Raw genomic sequence first — 16,232 nt, 5'->3', positions numbered from 1 at the left:
TTCAATGGTCATACGAACAAGGAATAAGAGAATGACACTTGACTCTTCGAGCCTGCTCCACCATTCAATAAGATCATGGCTAATCTCATTTTAATCTCAACTCTACATTCCTGCATATCCTAATAATCTTTCATCTGCTTGAAAAGCAAAAACCTATCGATCTCTGCCACAAAAGAGATTCTGCACCTGCTGCCTTGAGGAAAGGAATTGCAAAAAGTCTCTCAAAAAAAAAAAAGTTCTCATTGACATCTTAAACATGCCTCACAATTAAAACATGACCACCAGTCCGAGGCACTGCCAGAAGAGGAAATATCCTTTCGACATGCACCCGGTCAAATGCCCTCAGGGTCTTATGTTTCAATTAAGTCATTTTGGACTCTAAACTCTAGACGATAGAGAACTAGCCTGTCTAGCCTTTCATAAGGCATTCTGCTCTTTCCCGGTATTAATGTAGGAAGAAGGTAGTCCCACTGGACAATACGGCTGTTCCCTCATTAGTGCGGGAGTGAGAACTTTGGGATCACAGTTCAGGTGAGGCGAGAGGTTGAGAAGGAAAGTTCTTCATGGTAACCTCTGCCAACGTGGGGAATTGAACCCATGCTTCCAGTCACTCTGCTTCCAATGCATTAACATCCTTCTGCAAGCGTGATTACTGTACTGTATACTGTTGAGACAAATGTCTCTCATTTTTGGTTTGGGACTATGAACTGTAGTTGAGAATCAAACTTTGCACTTTGAGCGGCAGCTTATTTTAAAGGAGGAGGAGGAGACAGCAAGCCAACTGAGGTTTGCATATGGTAACTGGCCTAGAAAGATATTGCAGGTAATTATCGCTGCAAGCTGACTGCAGATATTTCGGCACCAGGATAATGTTAAACTCGAGGATTGGCAGCTGGTTGGATGTTACACTAGTCAATAAATGGGGAGGCCAGTGCTGGCCAGCCAATCACAAATGTAGAAAAAAAGAGATTAAACATAGACTGAACTGGTTTTGACTGTTATTGAGACAGAAAGCTGCGTGCTTGGAAACTGCTGGATTGCAAAGCTGTACTCAAGTTTTACACTCTAGTTTTATGTACAAAGAATAATTATTGAATTTTGAATATTCATCAGTTCCTGCTGGAAACGGTTTACATTTATCAGCGACTTAGGAATTTGAGTAAGATGCAATTCTGTGTCCCTGGAGTACAACACATTGCTCAAGGATTCCACAAAGATCTGGTACTTATCGTTAAGCCTTATTGAACTGGCCAATTACAACACAAGTTCATTTTAATTTATCCCTTAATTGGGTCTGAGAGTGGGGGTTACGATCAAAGAGGATTGGGTTTAAATCATTAACATTAATTACCTTGCTGCTTAGCTTTGCTCTATTATTAATACTGTAACTTTAACCAAGTGTTAATTTCTATTTAAGTTATAACTTTGATGTCTGATATCTACTCTTAAAGTCTGATTAGAAAAAAATTGGGCAATTTTGAGGGTCATTGAATGTGCAAAACAGTGAAACGAGTGATAGAGAGGCTGATTTAGTTTGGCTTTCTCTCCTTGTCATAACAGTCCTCCAGATGAGGTCTCACCGATGCCTGTATAACTGAAGTATTACCCCTCTACTCTTGCATTCAATTCCTATTCAGTTAAATAATGGCAAATTTTGAAGTAGTCAACTGGAACTAGGTGTAGAAAGACAAAATATAGGGAAAGTGTGATATTATTTGCCCCAAACATTTACTTCCTAAAGCATGTTACAAGCACCAAGTTGAAGGCCTGTGGCTGACACCAGGCTTTCAGGCCCTCGCTTCCTGTTCAATGCTCACCACACGTCCAATCAGGGTGATTTGTTGTCCAATCATGAGAACTTTTTCGGTCAATTTCTCCTTTCACCCCAATTCAAAGTCAATTCAGACTAACATCACAAGCTAAGTCTTTGGTGTCTTCTGTCTGACTCTTTTGTCAACATGCTAAGTGGTACATTCACCCATTAGCAGACAGAAGCATGCACTTGTTCGGGTGAGTATGTATCAAAGCTACTGAAGCAGTTTCATACTATGCTTTGCTACTCTACGTTAAATTCTGCTCTGTGTAATCAATGGAGATAAAATCAAAGACAGTCCACACAAGGGAAGTTGCAAACCATTAATGTGTTGTGATAAATGACATTATAATGGTTTCGTTCATCACCCGTGCCCCCCACCACCCACTTATAAATTAAGACAATCCCTTAAAATATTAACTCAAAAAACTCACCAAGTGATTGGTGTGGTTAACCTTAGCCCCATGAGCAACCAGGAAGAGTGCAGCAGCTTCATTGCCAGTCTCCGACGCTCTTTGCATTAGACAATTCCCTAGCAGAGTGAAGTGTAGTTCACTATATTAGAAACCTCTAAACAGTATAGTAGATTGGAAAGATACCCCATTGATTACTACTTCACATTTAGATAGCCAACATCTTAATTTATATTCAACCTCCAGTGTCACAAGTTTTATGTAGTTAATGTCCTATAAGCAATTTACACAGAGTCAAGACTATTGTTCAGCTGAAGGTTAGAGACTGAGGAATAATTAAAACAAAATCAGTCACCATTTTAAGAGGCCATACTATACTACATCAAGATGAGGGAAATAAAAAACCCTTAGAGTTTCATAAAAGGGTCATACTCAACTCAAAACATTAACAGTTTTCCTCTCCACAGAAGCTGCCTGTCCAGCACTATACTTCATTAACTGCATTCTTATCCAGCTATGACTGTTATTAACCAATTCTAAACTGATTCTAAACAAGGTTCACACCTAACATGCATTATCTTACTTAAAATGTCACCCCTTCTTTACACTGATAAAACCTTTAGCTCTCAGGACCGTGACTTGAAAGGAATTTGGGGATTTACATATCAGTTAAAACCTTCTAAATGATTAAAGATTTAACAGCATCTTAGGTTTGTTTAGTAAATCCTCAATGATGCGACCCTTGATCTTTTACTTATAAAAAAAGTGTCTGATACTACCTCTCTCACTAACACCTGAAGGTGGACTGAGGCTCCAAAAGCTTGTGTTTTCAAATAAACCTGGTGTCGTATGATTTCTGACTTTGTCCACCCCAGTACCTCCATGTCATGTTATGAACTGAATATCTACTACTTGCTAACAAGGCAAATTCTAAAACTTATTACAATTATGGAAAAGTTATTTACAGAATCTGTCGCACACATGCAGTCTGACACTTGTCACAGAATACAGCTCATGTTAAGAGCCAGCATGTGGAGTCTTTTACCATGGGAAGGCTGTTACGCTGCAACTACCTGAGCTCTATCTGAACAGAAACGCTTGCTCTTACCACCTGTGCGTTAGGTACGTCAGTGCAAGTTAATCATCAACTTATTAGGCAGTGTTATAAATGCCCCTTACGTCAAGTCCTGAGATCCTGGATCTTCTAGTTCAGAGGTAGGGGATGTTGCCACTGTGTCACAAAAACTTCCTTCACAAACTGGCCTCCAACACCATTGGCAATTACAACATGACTGTGGGGATTCTATGATTCTAGGAAGAGTTTCTTCTTGTCTAGGGTGTCCCATGCATCGAAATGACAAGTTTATGTTAGCAATTCAGCAATTTCTCCAGTATAAATTCCTATAATTACAATGTAGCACATGCAGATGCAGATGCAATGCTCTTGGAAATAATTCCCAACAGGACTGCTGTACTACAAAGACACAGCCTTGAGAAGTCTTTAAACATTAAAATGCTAATAAAAAAAAAGTGACCAGAGATTTATTCTGGAAAGTTGTGTGAATAGCTCAGACAATAAAGAGTTGGTGTGTTCTCTGAAGTGGCCAAACTGTGAATTAGGGCGTTTTAGTGGGTTGCTTGAAAAGGAACTTTGGAAAACTACACCAGAATTGCTGCAGCTCGAAGAAGAGGGTTCACAGAAATGTCTCATTGATGGTTTCATCTGGGTTTTATGAGAATAGTTAAGACTCCTAACCAAACCTACCCTGCCTGAATAAAGAACAGCATGTTGTGGAATAATGGAACTACTCCAATGACAAACATGCTACAGTTGAGCAGGATGGTTCATAATTGTATTGACAATTTAAATTTATCTTCTTAGCACAATATCCTTCTCTTAATTTATATCTAATTTACAACTTTCATATGAGTCAGAACTAAAATAATTTTTGTTGATAGTTTCTTCATTTTGGGGGTCATTTAGGAATTTAGCAACTTGTGTTTCCAGAAGAAATCAGAACATTTTCATTCATTACATTAGAGACACACACTTCAATTTTAGGGAAAACTAAAAAAAATACATAAAACCACAAGATAAGGGAAATATAAATGGAGTTTCATAAAAGGGTCATACCCAACTCAAAACATTAACTCTTTTTCCTCTCCACAGAAGCTGCCTGACCAGCACTAAACTTGATTAACTGCACTCTTATCTATCCATGACTGTCATCAGCTAAGATCAAAATTGACCTCACAGGGCACAAACTAAACCAATTCTCACAAAAGGATAGCAAGCCAAGGTGACACTTAACGTGACACTTTACATCAGATGTTAAACTGTTTGTTCAGCTGGACATAATGTCCTCCATCATCTTACTGAAGTACTTCTACAGTATCTGGTTTCCAATAATCTGTCAATTTACACCAGTATAATAAATTAACCAAGTTACTAACTTGTACTGTGCATACATCAGCTACCACATTTCTAACTTCTTCAAAGTACTTTGGGATATCCCAAAGACAAAAAGATATAGGAGCAGAAGTAGGCCATTCAGCCCAAAACCTGCTCCACCATTCAATGAGATCATGGTCAACTTGATAATCTTCAACTGCACTTTCCTGTCCTTATCCCTGTGACTTTAGATTTAGAAATCAGTAAGTGAATCAATTTCAACCTTGAATATACTTAACAACCAAATCTCTATAGCTCTCTGCAGTAAGAAAGGCCACATATTCACCACCCTCAAAAATCCTCATCTGTGACTTCAATGGGCAACACCTCATTCTGAGATTGTGTCCTGTCCCTAGACTTCCCCCAAAAAAAGGGGAAAACAACCTCTTCACATCTACCTTGTCAAGACCCCTAAGAATCCTGTACTTTCAATAAGGTCTACTCATTCTTCAAAACAGTAATGTGTACAAGCCTAACCTACTCAACCTTTCCTCATAGGACATTCCCTTCATAATCCAGCGAAGGTTCGCCTAGGGTGTCTCCAATGCTTGCGTACCTCTCCTTCGATAAGGCAACCAAAGTTGTTCAGTATTCCCAATGTGGTCAAACTAGTACCTTGCTAAAACTATACAAGACCTCCACATTGTTATAGTCTATTTGCTTTCTCTATTACCTGAACTTAGATACTAGCTTTTTGCAATTCATGCACGAGAACTTCCAAATCCTTTTGAGCTGCAGTTTTCTGCAGTCTCCCATTTAAATAATATTCAGCTCCTCTATTCTTCCTGCCAAAGTTCACAACATCACATTTTCCACATTCGATTCCATCTGCCCAAGCTTTTGCCCACTCCCTTAACCTGTGGTGTTTCCCTTTGTAGATGGTGACATCCTCACCACTTGTCATCTCACCTATTTTCAGGTCATCCACAAACTTGGCGATAGCACATTTGCTTTCCTCATCCAATGGATTAACATACATTGTAAATATTTGCGGTTCCAGTACTAATCCCTCCAGCACTTTACCAGTTACAGGTTGCCATTCTGAAAATTCCATGTATCCCAACTCTGGTCTCCTATTAGTTAGCCAATCCTCTGTCCATGCTAATATACTACATGCAATACTATACACTCTTATTTCAGCGAGTACTGCGTGCAATGCATTTTATCAAACACCTTTTGGAAATCAAATATATTACATCTTCTGGTTCTCTTATCTATCCTGCTTGCTATTTCAAAGAGCCCTAATAAATTTTTCAAGCAGGATTTCCCTTCATACTGACTCTGCTTGACTAAGTTATGTATTTCTCATTGCTCGACCATTAAAATCCTTTAGAATAGACTAACATTTTCCAAATAACAGATGTTGAGCTGACTGACCTATATTTACGCTTTTTTAGTCTCTATCCCCTTTTGAATAGCAAATTATATTTGTTTATGTAACAATTCTGATTTGTCTAGAATCTAAGGACTCTTGGAAGATTACTAATAGCCCACTATCACTACAGCTACTTCTTTCACAATCCTAGCATACAACCCATTAGTTCACCTAGTACATTTCTCTAGTGATAGTGTGTTTATTTCTTCCCCCATCCCTTCAGGTTTGGATTAATTAGTATTTATGGAATGCTATAAAAAGTGGCCTCTACAGTCAAGACTGAAGCAAAGTGTTTATTCAATTTCTCTGCCATATCCTGGCTCTCCATTATTATTTCCTCAGCCTCAGGGTTACATTCACTTTGGCCTTGCTCTTTTTTATATTTCTAAATAAGCTCTTACTATCCATCTTTATATTACTTGCTAGTTTCCCTCAACTTATTTTCTTTTTTCGTCATTTTTGTGGGTTTTTAAAATATTTTCCTAATTCTCTGGTTTACCATTAATTCTTGCCATATTGTATTGGCTATCTTGGTTTGATTAGAAGCTAGATAATTGCTGCAGGTATTCTGACACTCCAATGCTTGTGTGTATATGCATTGCTTCCCTGGATGAATGCAGCTACATTCAAAGGCTGGCTCCACCCTAAGGTAGAGTAATTTTCTTGGCTTTTCCCTGTTTAATGTGGACCCCAACAACACCAGCTTACAGGAGCTGCAGTTTGCAAGCTCTACAGATTACATCAACGTCCCCTCTGGTTTTTCTCTGCAGTGCGAAACCAACTTGTTGCAGTGTACATTATATTCTGGATTACATCACAGTAGGAAGTATTAGTCTGTACACATTTAATGTTGCCATTGTGTATTTGCTGGTTTCTCACCTTTTGCATCGGGAGCATCCGGATTACTACCCCGCTTAATAAGTTTTGCCGCAAAACTATTCTCATCAAATGAGGTGCCATTCACAACTGGAACATCATCAAATGGGTTCACCGACTGATCAGAGTCCACTGTTATATCCTGGAGTGCTAACCATAGTGCTGTACTTCCTTCATGGTCCTTCAGCTCCAGGTCACATCTACAAAAATACATTGGCCAAAGACATTTAAAATAACATGCTGGATTGCACAACACAAATGAACCAATTTCACTTCAAGAATCAAAGCGCTCTCAGAAAAAGCAATGATGAAATTTGTGACTCATACTTACTGTTTACATTGCAGCAGCTGTGTGAAAACATACTCATTGCCTGCCAGTATAGAGGTGTGTAAAGGTGTCCTGTGCAAATGAGGAGGAGATCTCAGTAAAAGGAGTTACTGACCAATACATAGTTTTCATAAGAACACTGCTGCACAAGTTAATGCACCTAATCCAGAAGGTTTATCAATTTTTCAACTGAACAATGCCTCATGAATGAGATTAAGCAGTTTATGGCTTCTTCGGAAGGTCAGTCGGATTTGAACAGGTTGTAGGATTAAGTTCAGATCTTTATAATCCCAATTCAAAATGACTCAACTAGATGGTATTGCTACTCATACCACAACCACTGCCAGAACAACTCAAATAGAATACAGTTCTCCAGAGGGAGCATAGCAGGAAAAAAAAAAGAGTCAAGTGTGAAAACATACAAGTGGAGAAATACTGGTAGAACACACACTTCGTTCCAAATTTATCACAAACACAGGTGGTTAGATAGGACAGAAGACATTGACAACTGCTGCTCACCGTCCTTTGCTGTCCTGCATGTTCGAATTGGCTGATGTTTCCAACAGTGCTTGTGCAATACGTGCCATTCCTGCCATTGCTTCTACTGAATGCTTTTTTAGACTGTATGAGGCCACAAGGTGAAGAGGTGTCTCCTGCTCTCCATATGTAGCTGCATTCACACGAGCACCATTTCGAATTAGGAAACTAGCTGAAAACTCATCACCTGCATTAAAAGGAGTCCCAAAACATTAGTTTCAAACCTAAACATTATACAAGGCTATGACAATTTATGAAAAATAGATAATGCAATATTTAGCAGAAATTTATACACTATAATATACAATTAGATTGAAACAGTTCAACAAGAAACTGCAGGCATACAGTAGTGCTCTATACCATCCAAACAGCAAGGGAAATAAAACCATGTAAAGACAAAACATGTGAACGGTATGTACAGAAACCTATACAACCAGTATCGCACATTAGAAATAGTTGGTGAAAACAATGCTGTAATTGGAGCAAAGAGATCAATGTTTTATCTACACAGTGAAAGGACAACTTTAGGTTCGAAGTCAAATACACGAATTCATAGTTATCAGAAAGACATGGCTGCCAGTAGGTAATAGCTAGAACTCGTCTCAGCCCAACTTTCCATTTTATTAGGGTAGAATCATATAGGAATCTTTTACTTTCACAGGAAACCAGTTTGCAAGACAAGTCATTTGGCATAGTAAAGCCACTCCATTGCACGAACATGACTCTACCAGTTGCAAACTATACGGTAAATGGAAAAGCCCTGGGGAAAATTAATGCAGAGAGATCTGGGTGTTCAGGTCCATTGTACCCTGAAGGTGGCAACGCCGGTCGATAGAGTGGTCAAGGCGGCATTCGGATTGCTTTCATTCATTGGACAGGATATTGAGTACAAGAGTTGGCAGGTCATGTTACAGTTGTATAGGGCTTTGGTTCGACCACATTTGGAATACTGCGTACAGTTCTGGTCGCCACATTACCCAAAGGATGTGGATGCTTTGGAGAGGGTGCAGAGGAGGTTCACCAGGATGTTGCCTGGTATGGAGGGCGCTAACTATGAAGAGAGGTTGAGTAGATTAGGATTATTTACATTAGAAAGACGGAGGTTGACGGTGGAGGGGGGACCTGATTGAGATTTACAAAATCATGAGAGGTATAGACAGGGTGGATAGCAAGAAGCTTACCCCCACCCCCGCCCCCACCCCCACCCCCACGTGAGGGACTCTGTTACTAGGGGTCACGATTTCAAGGTGAGAGGGGGAAAGTTTAAGGGAGATATGCGTGGAAAGTTCTTTACACAGAGGGTGGCGGGTGCCTGGAACGCATTGCCAGCAGAGGTGGTAGAGGCGGGCACGATAGCATCATTTAAGATGTATCTAGACAGATATATGAATGGGCAGGGAGCAGAGGGATACAGATCCTTGGAAAATAAGCAACAGGTTTAGATAGAGGATCTGGATCGGCACAGGCTTGGAGGGCCGAAGGGCCTGTTCCCATGCTGTAATTTTCTTTGTAAAACATTCACATTCCAATTTCCTCTCAGCACCTGACAGATACTGTCAATATTCAACTTCACTTCAACCCAAATAAATCAAAACTGTACCGTGTACCAAAAGAGCAAGATCATTCTGTTTTCAGTAAAAGTGTAGGAGCGTGATTCATTTGTTTGGCTCAACTAATGTTTAATTTGACGCTGTTTGAGGAGGAGTATGGATTCTGACACCAACATGGGAATTCTAAAATTTGTGCCAAGGGAAAAGGATCAACACCACTACAAACCAGATTGAAATTTTAACTTTTTTTGGGATGTTTGACATTCAAACTGATTTTTGTTCACAATACTGAAAATGGTGCACGCTAGCACTTGGTTGAAGAATGTTAATCTTAGGACTGCAACACTTTAAGCTACTACAATGTTAAAAGAATTGCGTGCTTTTCAAAAAGTGCTACAAGTCTATGCTAGTACTTCCATCACATCCAATATACCCTTCCATTCTTTGCTCCATGTAATTTTCTAGCTTTTCCATTTATGCAGTTCGTTTTAAATAATCCATTTGGTGGCAATTACAGCATTTTTCCACTGAACTCCCCCAATGGCCTGAAAGCACATCCTTAGTGCTCGCCAAATTTGAAGGTTCCATGCCTTCCTGCTACATTATTGGAAGAGCAGTTGGGCACAGACACGAATGGAGTCAGTGGCCCAGGGAGCACTGATGGGAAACTGTGGAGTGCTTTATATCAACCCCTTTCCGGAAGGCAAGTCCCTGTTATCAAAGAATGGCTGTCATTTACAGGAGGAATGCAGCTTGCTTATGCTCAGTTTTTTTTTTTTTTTTAAATACACTAATCCAACTAGGGGCAGTCGGTAGGCATTACAATTTAGAAATTTCCAATATATAACCATGCAACCATTAATTTTTTTTTCAGGCGGGGGAGAACAAATGTTGAGTCTGAAAGCAGAAAGAAGTTATGATGGAAAATCGTTGACCTGAAATAGCAACACCTTCTCCACACATGCTGCCTTAATTCCTGAATATTTACAGCTGCTTGTCTTTTTGTAAAAAAAAAGAAATTAACACTATATTCCACAACATCAAATGGTTCAAGTCCAGAACAAAAATGAAAGTCTCAACTTTTATTAACAAACTGTACATCATCCCCAAACTCCTCTCCCTTCCACAAGATGGCAATCTGCACTTGCTATATGAGCAACCCTGGATACAGCACGTAAAAATAATTAGTGCTCTGAGATTTAAATTCAAGCTAATTCTTTGAAGTTATATGCAAAACTTTTACTCGTAGATAGTTAAAAAAGTTACCAATATGGGTAGCCTCAGGCTGATTCTGAAATCATAACACAAGTTTAATTTTGCACCAATGCCAAATGAGTAACCAACACTCACGCAATTGTTCAAATGACAAAATGATAAAGCAAACACTAGACTGATTGCATATCTGCTTTCACAGCTCAGCAAACTCATCAAGTAGCCAAATCTCAAACTGGTGGGCTACCCACCTCATTTTCAAACCACCAAACGCCAAGCCTTTGGCCCTCCATTCACAATACTTCGGTTCTCCAAGCTTTTGATTAGTTCAGTTACATCCGCAACTCGTATAAAGTCTTCAATCTCTTCTATTCTATTCATTCAATCCTCATCCCTCTCCCATCACTACCACATTAGTTTTTAATTCCAAGGCAAACGGACCCAAACATATCAGAAGCAGCCTTGTTCAGTCGTCATCCACCACCGAATATGGCTGGCCTGAATGATGCGACAACAGACCAACCCCACCTCTCTGCCAAACCAACCAGTTCTTCACTAAAGGAGAGGATGAAGGAGACCAAGTGCAAGCAGCTCACAGGAATTGGGAGTTTGTCACCCAGATGAAGCCTATCCATTCAGCCAGATGTCTAGCCTTTCAACTCTAAGTAAATCACATGCTTGGGTTTTTCATCTCTACCAGTAACACTGTTCTTCCCAAAAAGACAAATTATAATTTTTGGCTGAGAGCCTGCAGCATGGCAGCATTGATCACACCACCTTTCTGATATTTACCTTAATTCTCCAGATAAGTGGGCCTCTCTTACTCGGTTAAAAACTAAAAGAACAGTTTTTGTTTCTTATTTGCAGCATGCACAGAAGTTGCTGGAAAAGCTCAGCAGGTCTGGCAGTATCTGTGCATGCTGCAAATAAGAAACAAAAAAAAAAAAAAAAAAAAAGACAACCAGAGTTAACGTTTCAGGTCCAGCAACCCTTCCTCAGTTACAGATCCGTAACGTTAACTCTGATTTTTTTTTTCCTCTTCAAAAGATGCTGCCAGACCTGTTGAGCTTTTTCCAGCAACTTCTGTTTTTGTTCCCCTCTTTCTTAGTTATACTCATGGCAAGAGGATCTCCAATGTGGTTTTCTCTTCCTCCCCTTACACCCAACCTTAACAGTCACTGAAAAGTACCACTTTGTTCCTCTTCTCTTCAATTAATATTAGCTTTTATGACATCAGCCAGCAAAAAGGGTGGGGGCAGCAGGCTTGAGGGGAGAGATGGCCCACTCCTGCTCTTACGTTCCTACACACAACACTAATAACTACCTCTCAACTCCTCTATTGTTTGTGTACTACTTGTCCAATATCCAATATTAGATTAGCCACAATTTCTGCCTGTTTTGATATAGTACTTTCAAAATAAAAGAAAGTCAGGAGCATTAAAGCTAAATTATGATATAAATCAAATCTTCTAGTCAATGACCTCATTAGTAAAGGCACAATATTAATATGTAGCAAAGATCATAATTTTTCATTCAAATTTTTGAGGGAGAGAACAGTGGATCTAAGACTGGTGTTTTAAACTTGAGAAATTATGATGGTCTGAAAGACAGCTGCTAAAGTGGACTGAAACATTAGATTGTGGGATAGACCAGTAGAGATAGTGGCAGACGTTCAAGGACGTTTTTCAGAAAAAACTCAGAAGAGGTACATTGCATTGAAAATGAAAAACTCCAAGAAAAGCATGCACCATCTATGGCCAAAAAAACCTAAAAAGATACAAATATAATTGGAGAGAAAAAGCCAATAATTCCATAAAAGAGGAGTGGCACACCAGAAGATGTGACGATATATGGAACAGGAAAAAAGATGAATAAGGTTGAAGAAATTAGAGGAAATAAAGAAATAAAGAAATAAAGAAATAAAGAAATAAAGAAATAAAGAAATAAAGAAATAAAGAAATAAAGAAATAAAGAAATAAAGAAATAAAGAAATAAAGAAATAAAGAAATAAAGAAATAAAGAAATAAATCTAACTGGAAGCATTAAAAAACCTTCTAAATGGTATTTTAAAGGAAAGGAGAACAAAAGTAAAGCCAGCACCAGTTTTCTGGGTAATTAAGTGGAAAAGGAAGAAACGGCAGGTGAATGGAGCAGATATTTTGCATGGTCTTCATTTCAGAAAAGATTTTAAAAATTCCAGAAGTAATTTGGTTAAATTTAAAACCCAATTCCCTAAATTCTGGAAAAGGTTTCATTTGATTGGAAAATAGTGAATGTGATTTCCCTATTCAAGAAAGAGGGACAGAAAGCAGAAACCATAGCCTTAGGAAATCTCAACGCAACCAAGCATAGTCAACATGGTTGACAGGAAAATCATGTCGGATTAACTTTTTTGGGTATTTATTTGCAGTGGCAGCAAGCACTGTGGATAAAGGGAACTCTGGTCTCCTTATAGCAGGATATATTCACATCAGGAGTTCAGACAAGGTTCATTCGACTGACACTTAGAATTTTGGGGAGAGGTGAGAAACTTGACTTCGACAGGCCTTGATCCATTGGAGCTTAGAACAATAAAAGGATGATTTTATTGAGACAAAAGATCCTGAAACGCATTAACAGGGTGGATGCTGAAAGAATGTTTCTCTTTGTGGGAGTGACTAGAACCAAGGGACAGTTTGGCTAAAAAAACAAAAACAGCATCTTCCATTTAAGATTAGATGTGCAACTATTTCTCAGAGGAGTAGAATCTTTGAAACTCTGCCTCTGCAACTCTCTGGGGAAAGTCACGAATATTTCTTAAGACAGAGGTTGATAATTTCTTGACTAAGAAGTGAGTCAGAGGTTATTGGGTGTAGGTGTGAATATAGAGTTGAGGTCATGAACAGATTGACCATGATCTTATTGAATAACTGAACAGACTCAAATGGTTGAACAGCCTCCTCCTGCACTTCTTTTAAAAAAAAAAATACGAATGAGAAGATCTCTTAAAAACTTAGCTACCCAGATCATGTTATCCCTACCTTCTCTCAACACATCTTGAAGCACAAAATCACCACTCAGCCTTTGACTTTGTACATACCTCAACCGGGACAATGCTCCTCGGCCAATATTTATCATTAACGAACAGCTTAAAGTCACAAATACTTTGTAGCTGAAGAGTCCTGCTGTGCACAAACTGGCTGCTGTATATCCTACAGTGGTCAAACTCCAATAGAGCATTCTCTCCTCCTTTAGAGAAACTTTGTAAACTAACTTCTTTGACCAACTTGTTGTTCTCCCTCTCAAGTTAATCTTTTTCTTTCATTCCATGTATGAGGGATAGAAGGAGCATCATCCCTGCCCTTTTGCAAGGTGCCCCAAAGGCCCCAGTGTTACAAGCCATGGCGAAAGGATAGATGTTGACAGGTTCAGAACCTTTGAGGATGATGATTTCTGTGCCCTTCAAACACAAGGATGAAACAAGAAACCACCATTTGTTCTTTGACCTCATCACATGATTCATCAAAACTGAATGCGGGAAGTTTATATTGGCATAACTTGACTGGAAAGATTGTGGTCATAAATCATGCCTCACTGTTGTACGAGAAAGAAAGAGACAGAACAGTGGTGGGAGAAAGAGAGAAGGGCAGTGAGGGGAGAAAGAAAAAGAAGAGGGAGAAAGAAGAGATGACTCCGTACGTAACACTATTGTCAAGTTGCAAAGACTTTCTAGTGTTTCATTTATAGCAACCCGACTTCCATTTCAGCTTCCAGCCCCCAAAAAAAGAAAATTGTGCGATCTCTTTCATCATGAAGAGCTAAAAAGAGGAAAGCACAAAACTGCAAGGCAGGAGGAATGACTAGACAACTTGCCCTTAGGTAGATCACTACCACACATATGAAAGTCACAAGTTCCAAAAACAGCAGTATGCACAAAACCAGTTTAAATGAATACAGCTTTAGGGGACTTGGTGGTATAGTGGGAATATTACCAGACGAATAATTCAGCAGCACAAGATGATGCTCTAGGGACCTGGTTTCAAATCTCACCATGGTAGCTGATATTAGTTAACTGAATTCAAATTCTGGAATATAAAGCTAGTCACAGTGATTGCAATCCTGAGAACTGTCATAAAAATCCCTCTTTCATTCATGTCCTTTCCGAAAAGGAATCTGCATTCTGTGCCTGGTCTGGCTTAAACCTGACTCCAAAATGCACAAAAATGTAATTTACCTCTTAACTGCCCTCACTAGTTAAGAAAACCCACAAAATGCAGATCTTGACAATAAAAAAAGGTGTCGTGGACAGCATGGTGGCTCAGCAGTTAGCACCGTTGCCTCACAGCGCACAGGACCCCGTTTTGATTCCAGCCTCAGGCAAGCGTGTGGAGATTGCACATTCTCCTTGTGTTTGAGTGGATTTCCTCTCGGTGCTCCAGTTTCCTCCCACAGTCCAAAGACGTGCAGGTTAGGTGGATTGGCTATGAGAAATACAGGGTTACAGGGATAGTGGGTTTGGGTGGGATGCTCAACTTGGCCCAACGGCTTGTTTCTAAACTGTAGGGATTCTACGTATCTATGTAAAGCCATCTCATGGAAATCTTTTTCTTCTTAAAAAGAAAAAAGGCAGCAACAGCACCCAGCAGCTCAAAATCATCCAGGATAAAGCAGCACACTAGACTGGCACTCCCCATCAGGGCATACAGTGGCATTGTGTGCATAAAGATGCAACTGACAAAGGCTTCTCTGACAGTACCTTTCAAACCATAATTCCTACAACTTAGAAAGGACAGGACAGATGATGATGATGTTTGGGAAGAGAGGGTCCCAAAAAAAATCTCACTATCCTGACAAGGAACTACACTGTTCCTTCAATGCAGCATTCCCTCAGTACCACCTACACTGAAAGATTAGCATGGAATCAACAGGATGAGGGAGTCACTGACCAGGCAGCATTTATTGCCACTCCCTAAACTACCTTCTGAGCAATTAGTCAACCACATTACGTGTGACTCCAGACCCACAGCAGGTAAGGATGGTAGTTTCTTTCCCTAAAAAGGGGATTAGTGAACTAGATGGGTTTTTCCCCGACAATCGTCAATGGATTCATGGCCATCATTTGATTCTTAATTCCAGATATTTTTATTGAATTCCAATGCCACCGTCTGCCATGGTGGGATTCGAACCCGCTCCACAGAACATTATCTGGATCGCTGGATTAACAGTCCAGCGATAATACCACTAGGCCATCACCTCCCCATAAAGTCTCAAATTATGCTCACTTGTGTAGAAGGCCATCAGCATCAAATAACCACAACCAAGCAAGGAATTAGCCATCTGGAGGGAAGGGGGGGGGAGAAAAGAGAAAGTGCAGAGAATCTTTCACTGCGATCTGTAGAAGTAGAAGTAGAAGCTAGAAGAACATCACAAATTTCTATGTTTACTTAATATCAAGCCTAACTCAAGTTAAAGGTTACAATGCAATTTCAACTGCAGATTTCCACAATATCTTTCAAAAGATCCATTTCCAACATCATCCAAAGGCATTTTATCCTGTCTCCCACAACCAGATTCAGGAGAAGGAGTTTACAGAATTCTCACCTAGCTATTCATACTCAAAGACAGAGCAAAAGTTAGTAAAAATAAAAACAATGGGATCAGAGTTCAGAGAAACCTTTATGGTGTAATTTTAATATT

The 16,232-nt window shown here is 39.5% G+C and overlaps 1 protein-coding gene across 1 annotated transcript in view; it reads right to left on the bottom strand.

The window, feature by feature from the left end:
• Positions 1-16,232, bottom strand: part of ankfy1 (ankyrin repeat and FYVE domain containing 1) — a 69,013-nt gene that overhangs the window by 28,571 nt on the left and 24,210 nt on the right. The window contains exons 8-11 of the mRNA XM_020535210.2: positions 7,777-7,981; positions 7,261-7,329; positions 6,933-7,129; positions 2,248-2,345 (exon numbers count right to left, since the gene is read on the bottom strand). Of these exons, the coding sequence (XP_020390799.1) occupies positions 2,248-2,345; positions 6,933-7,129; positions 7,261-7,329; positions 7,777-7,981 (569 nt within the window). The remainder of the gene's footprint in view (positions 1-2,247; positions 2,346-6,932; positions 7,130-7,260; positions 7,330-7,776; positions 7,982-16,232) is intronic.

The sequence above is a fragment of the Rhincodon typus genome, chromosome 26 (assembly GCF_021869965.1).
Source record: "Rhincodon typus isolate 14 chromosome 26, sRhiTyp1.1, whole genome shotgun sequence".
In the NCBI taxonomy this organism is placed as follows: domain Eukaryota; kingdom Metazoa; phylum Chordata; class Chondrichthyes; order Orectolobiformes; family Rhincodontidae; genus Rhincodon; species Rhincodon typus.
Note: the sequence above shows the minus strand (reverse complement) of the source record. Positions and strands in the feature narration are given on the sequence as shown.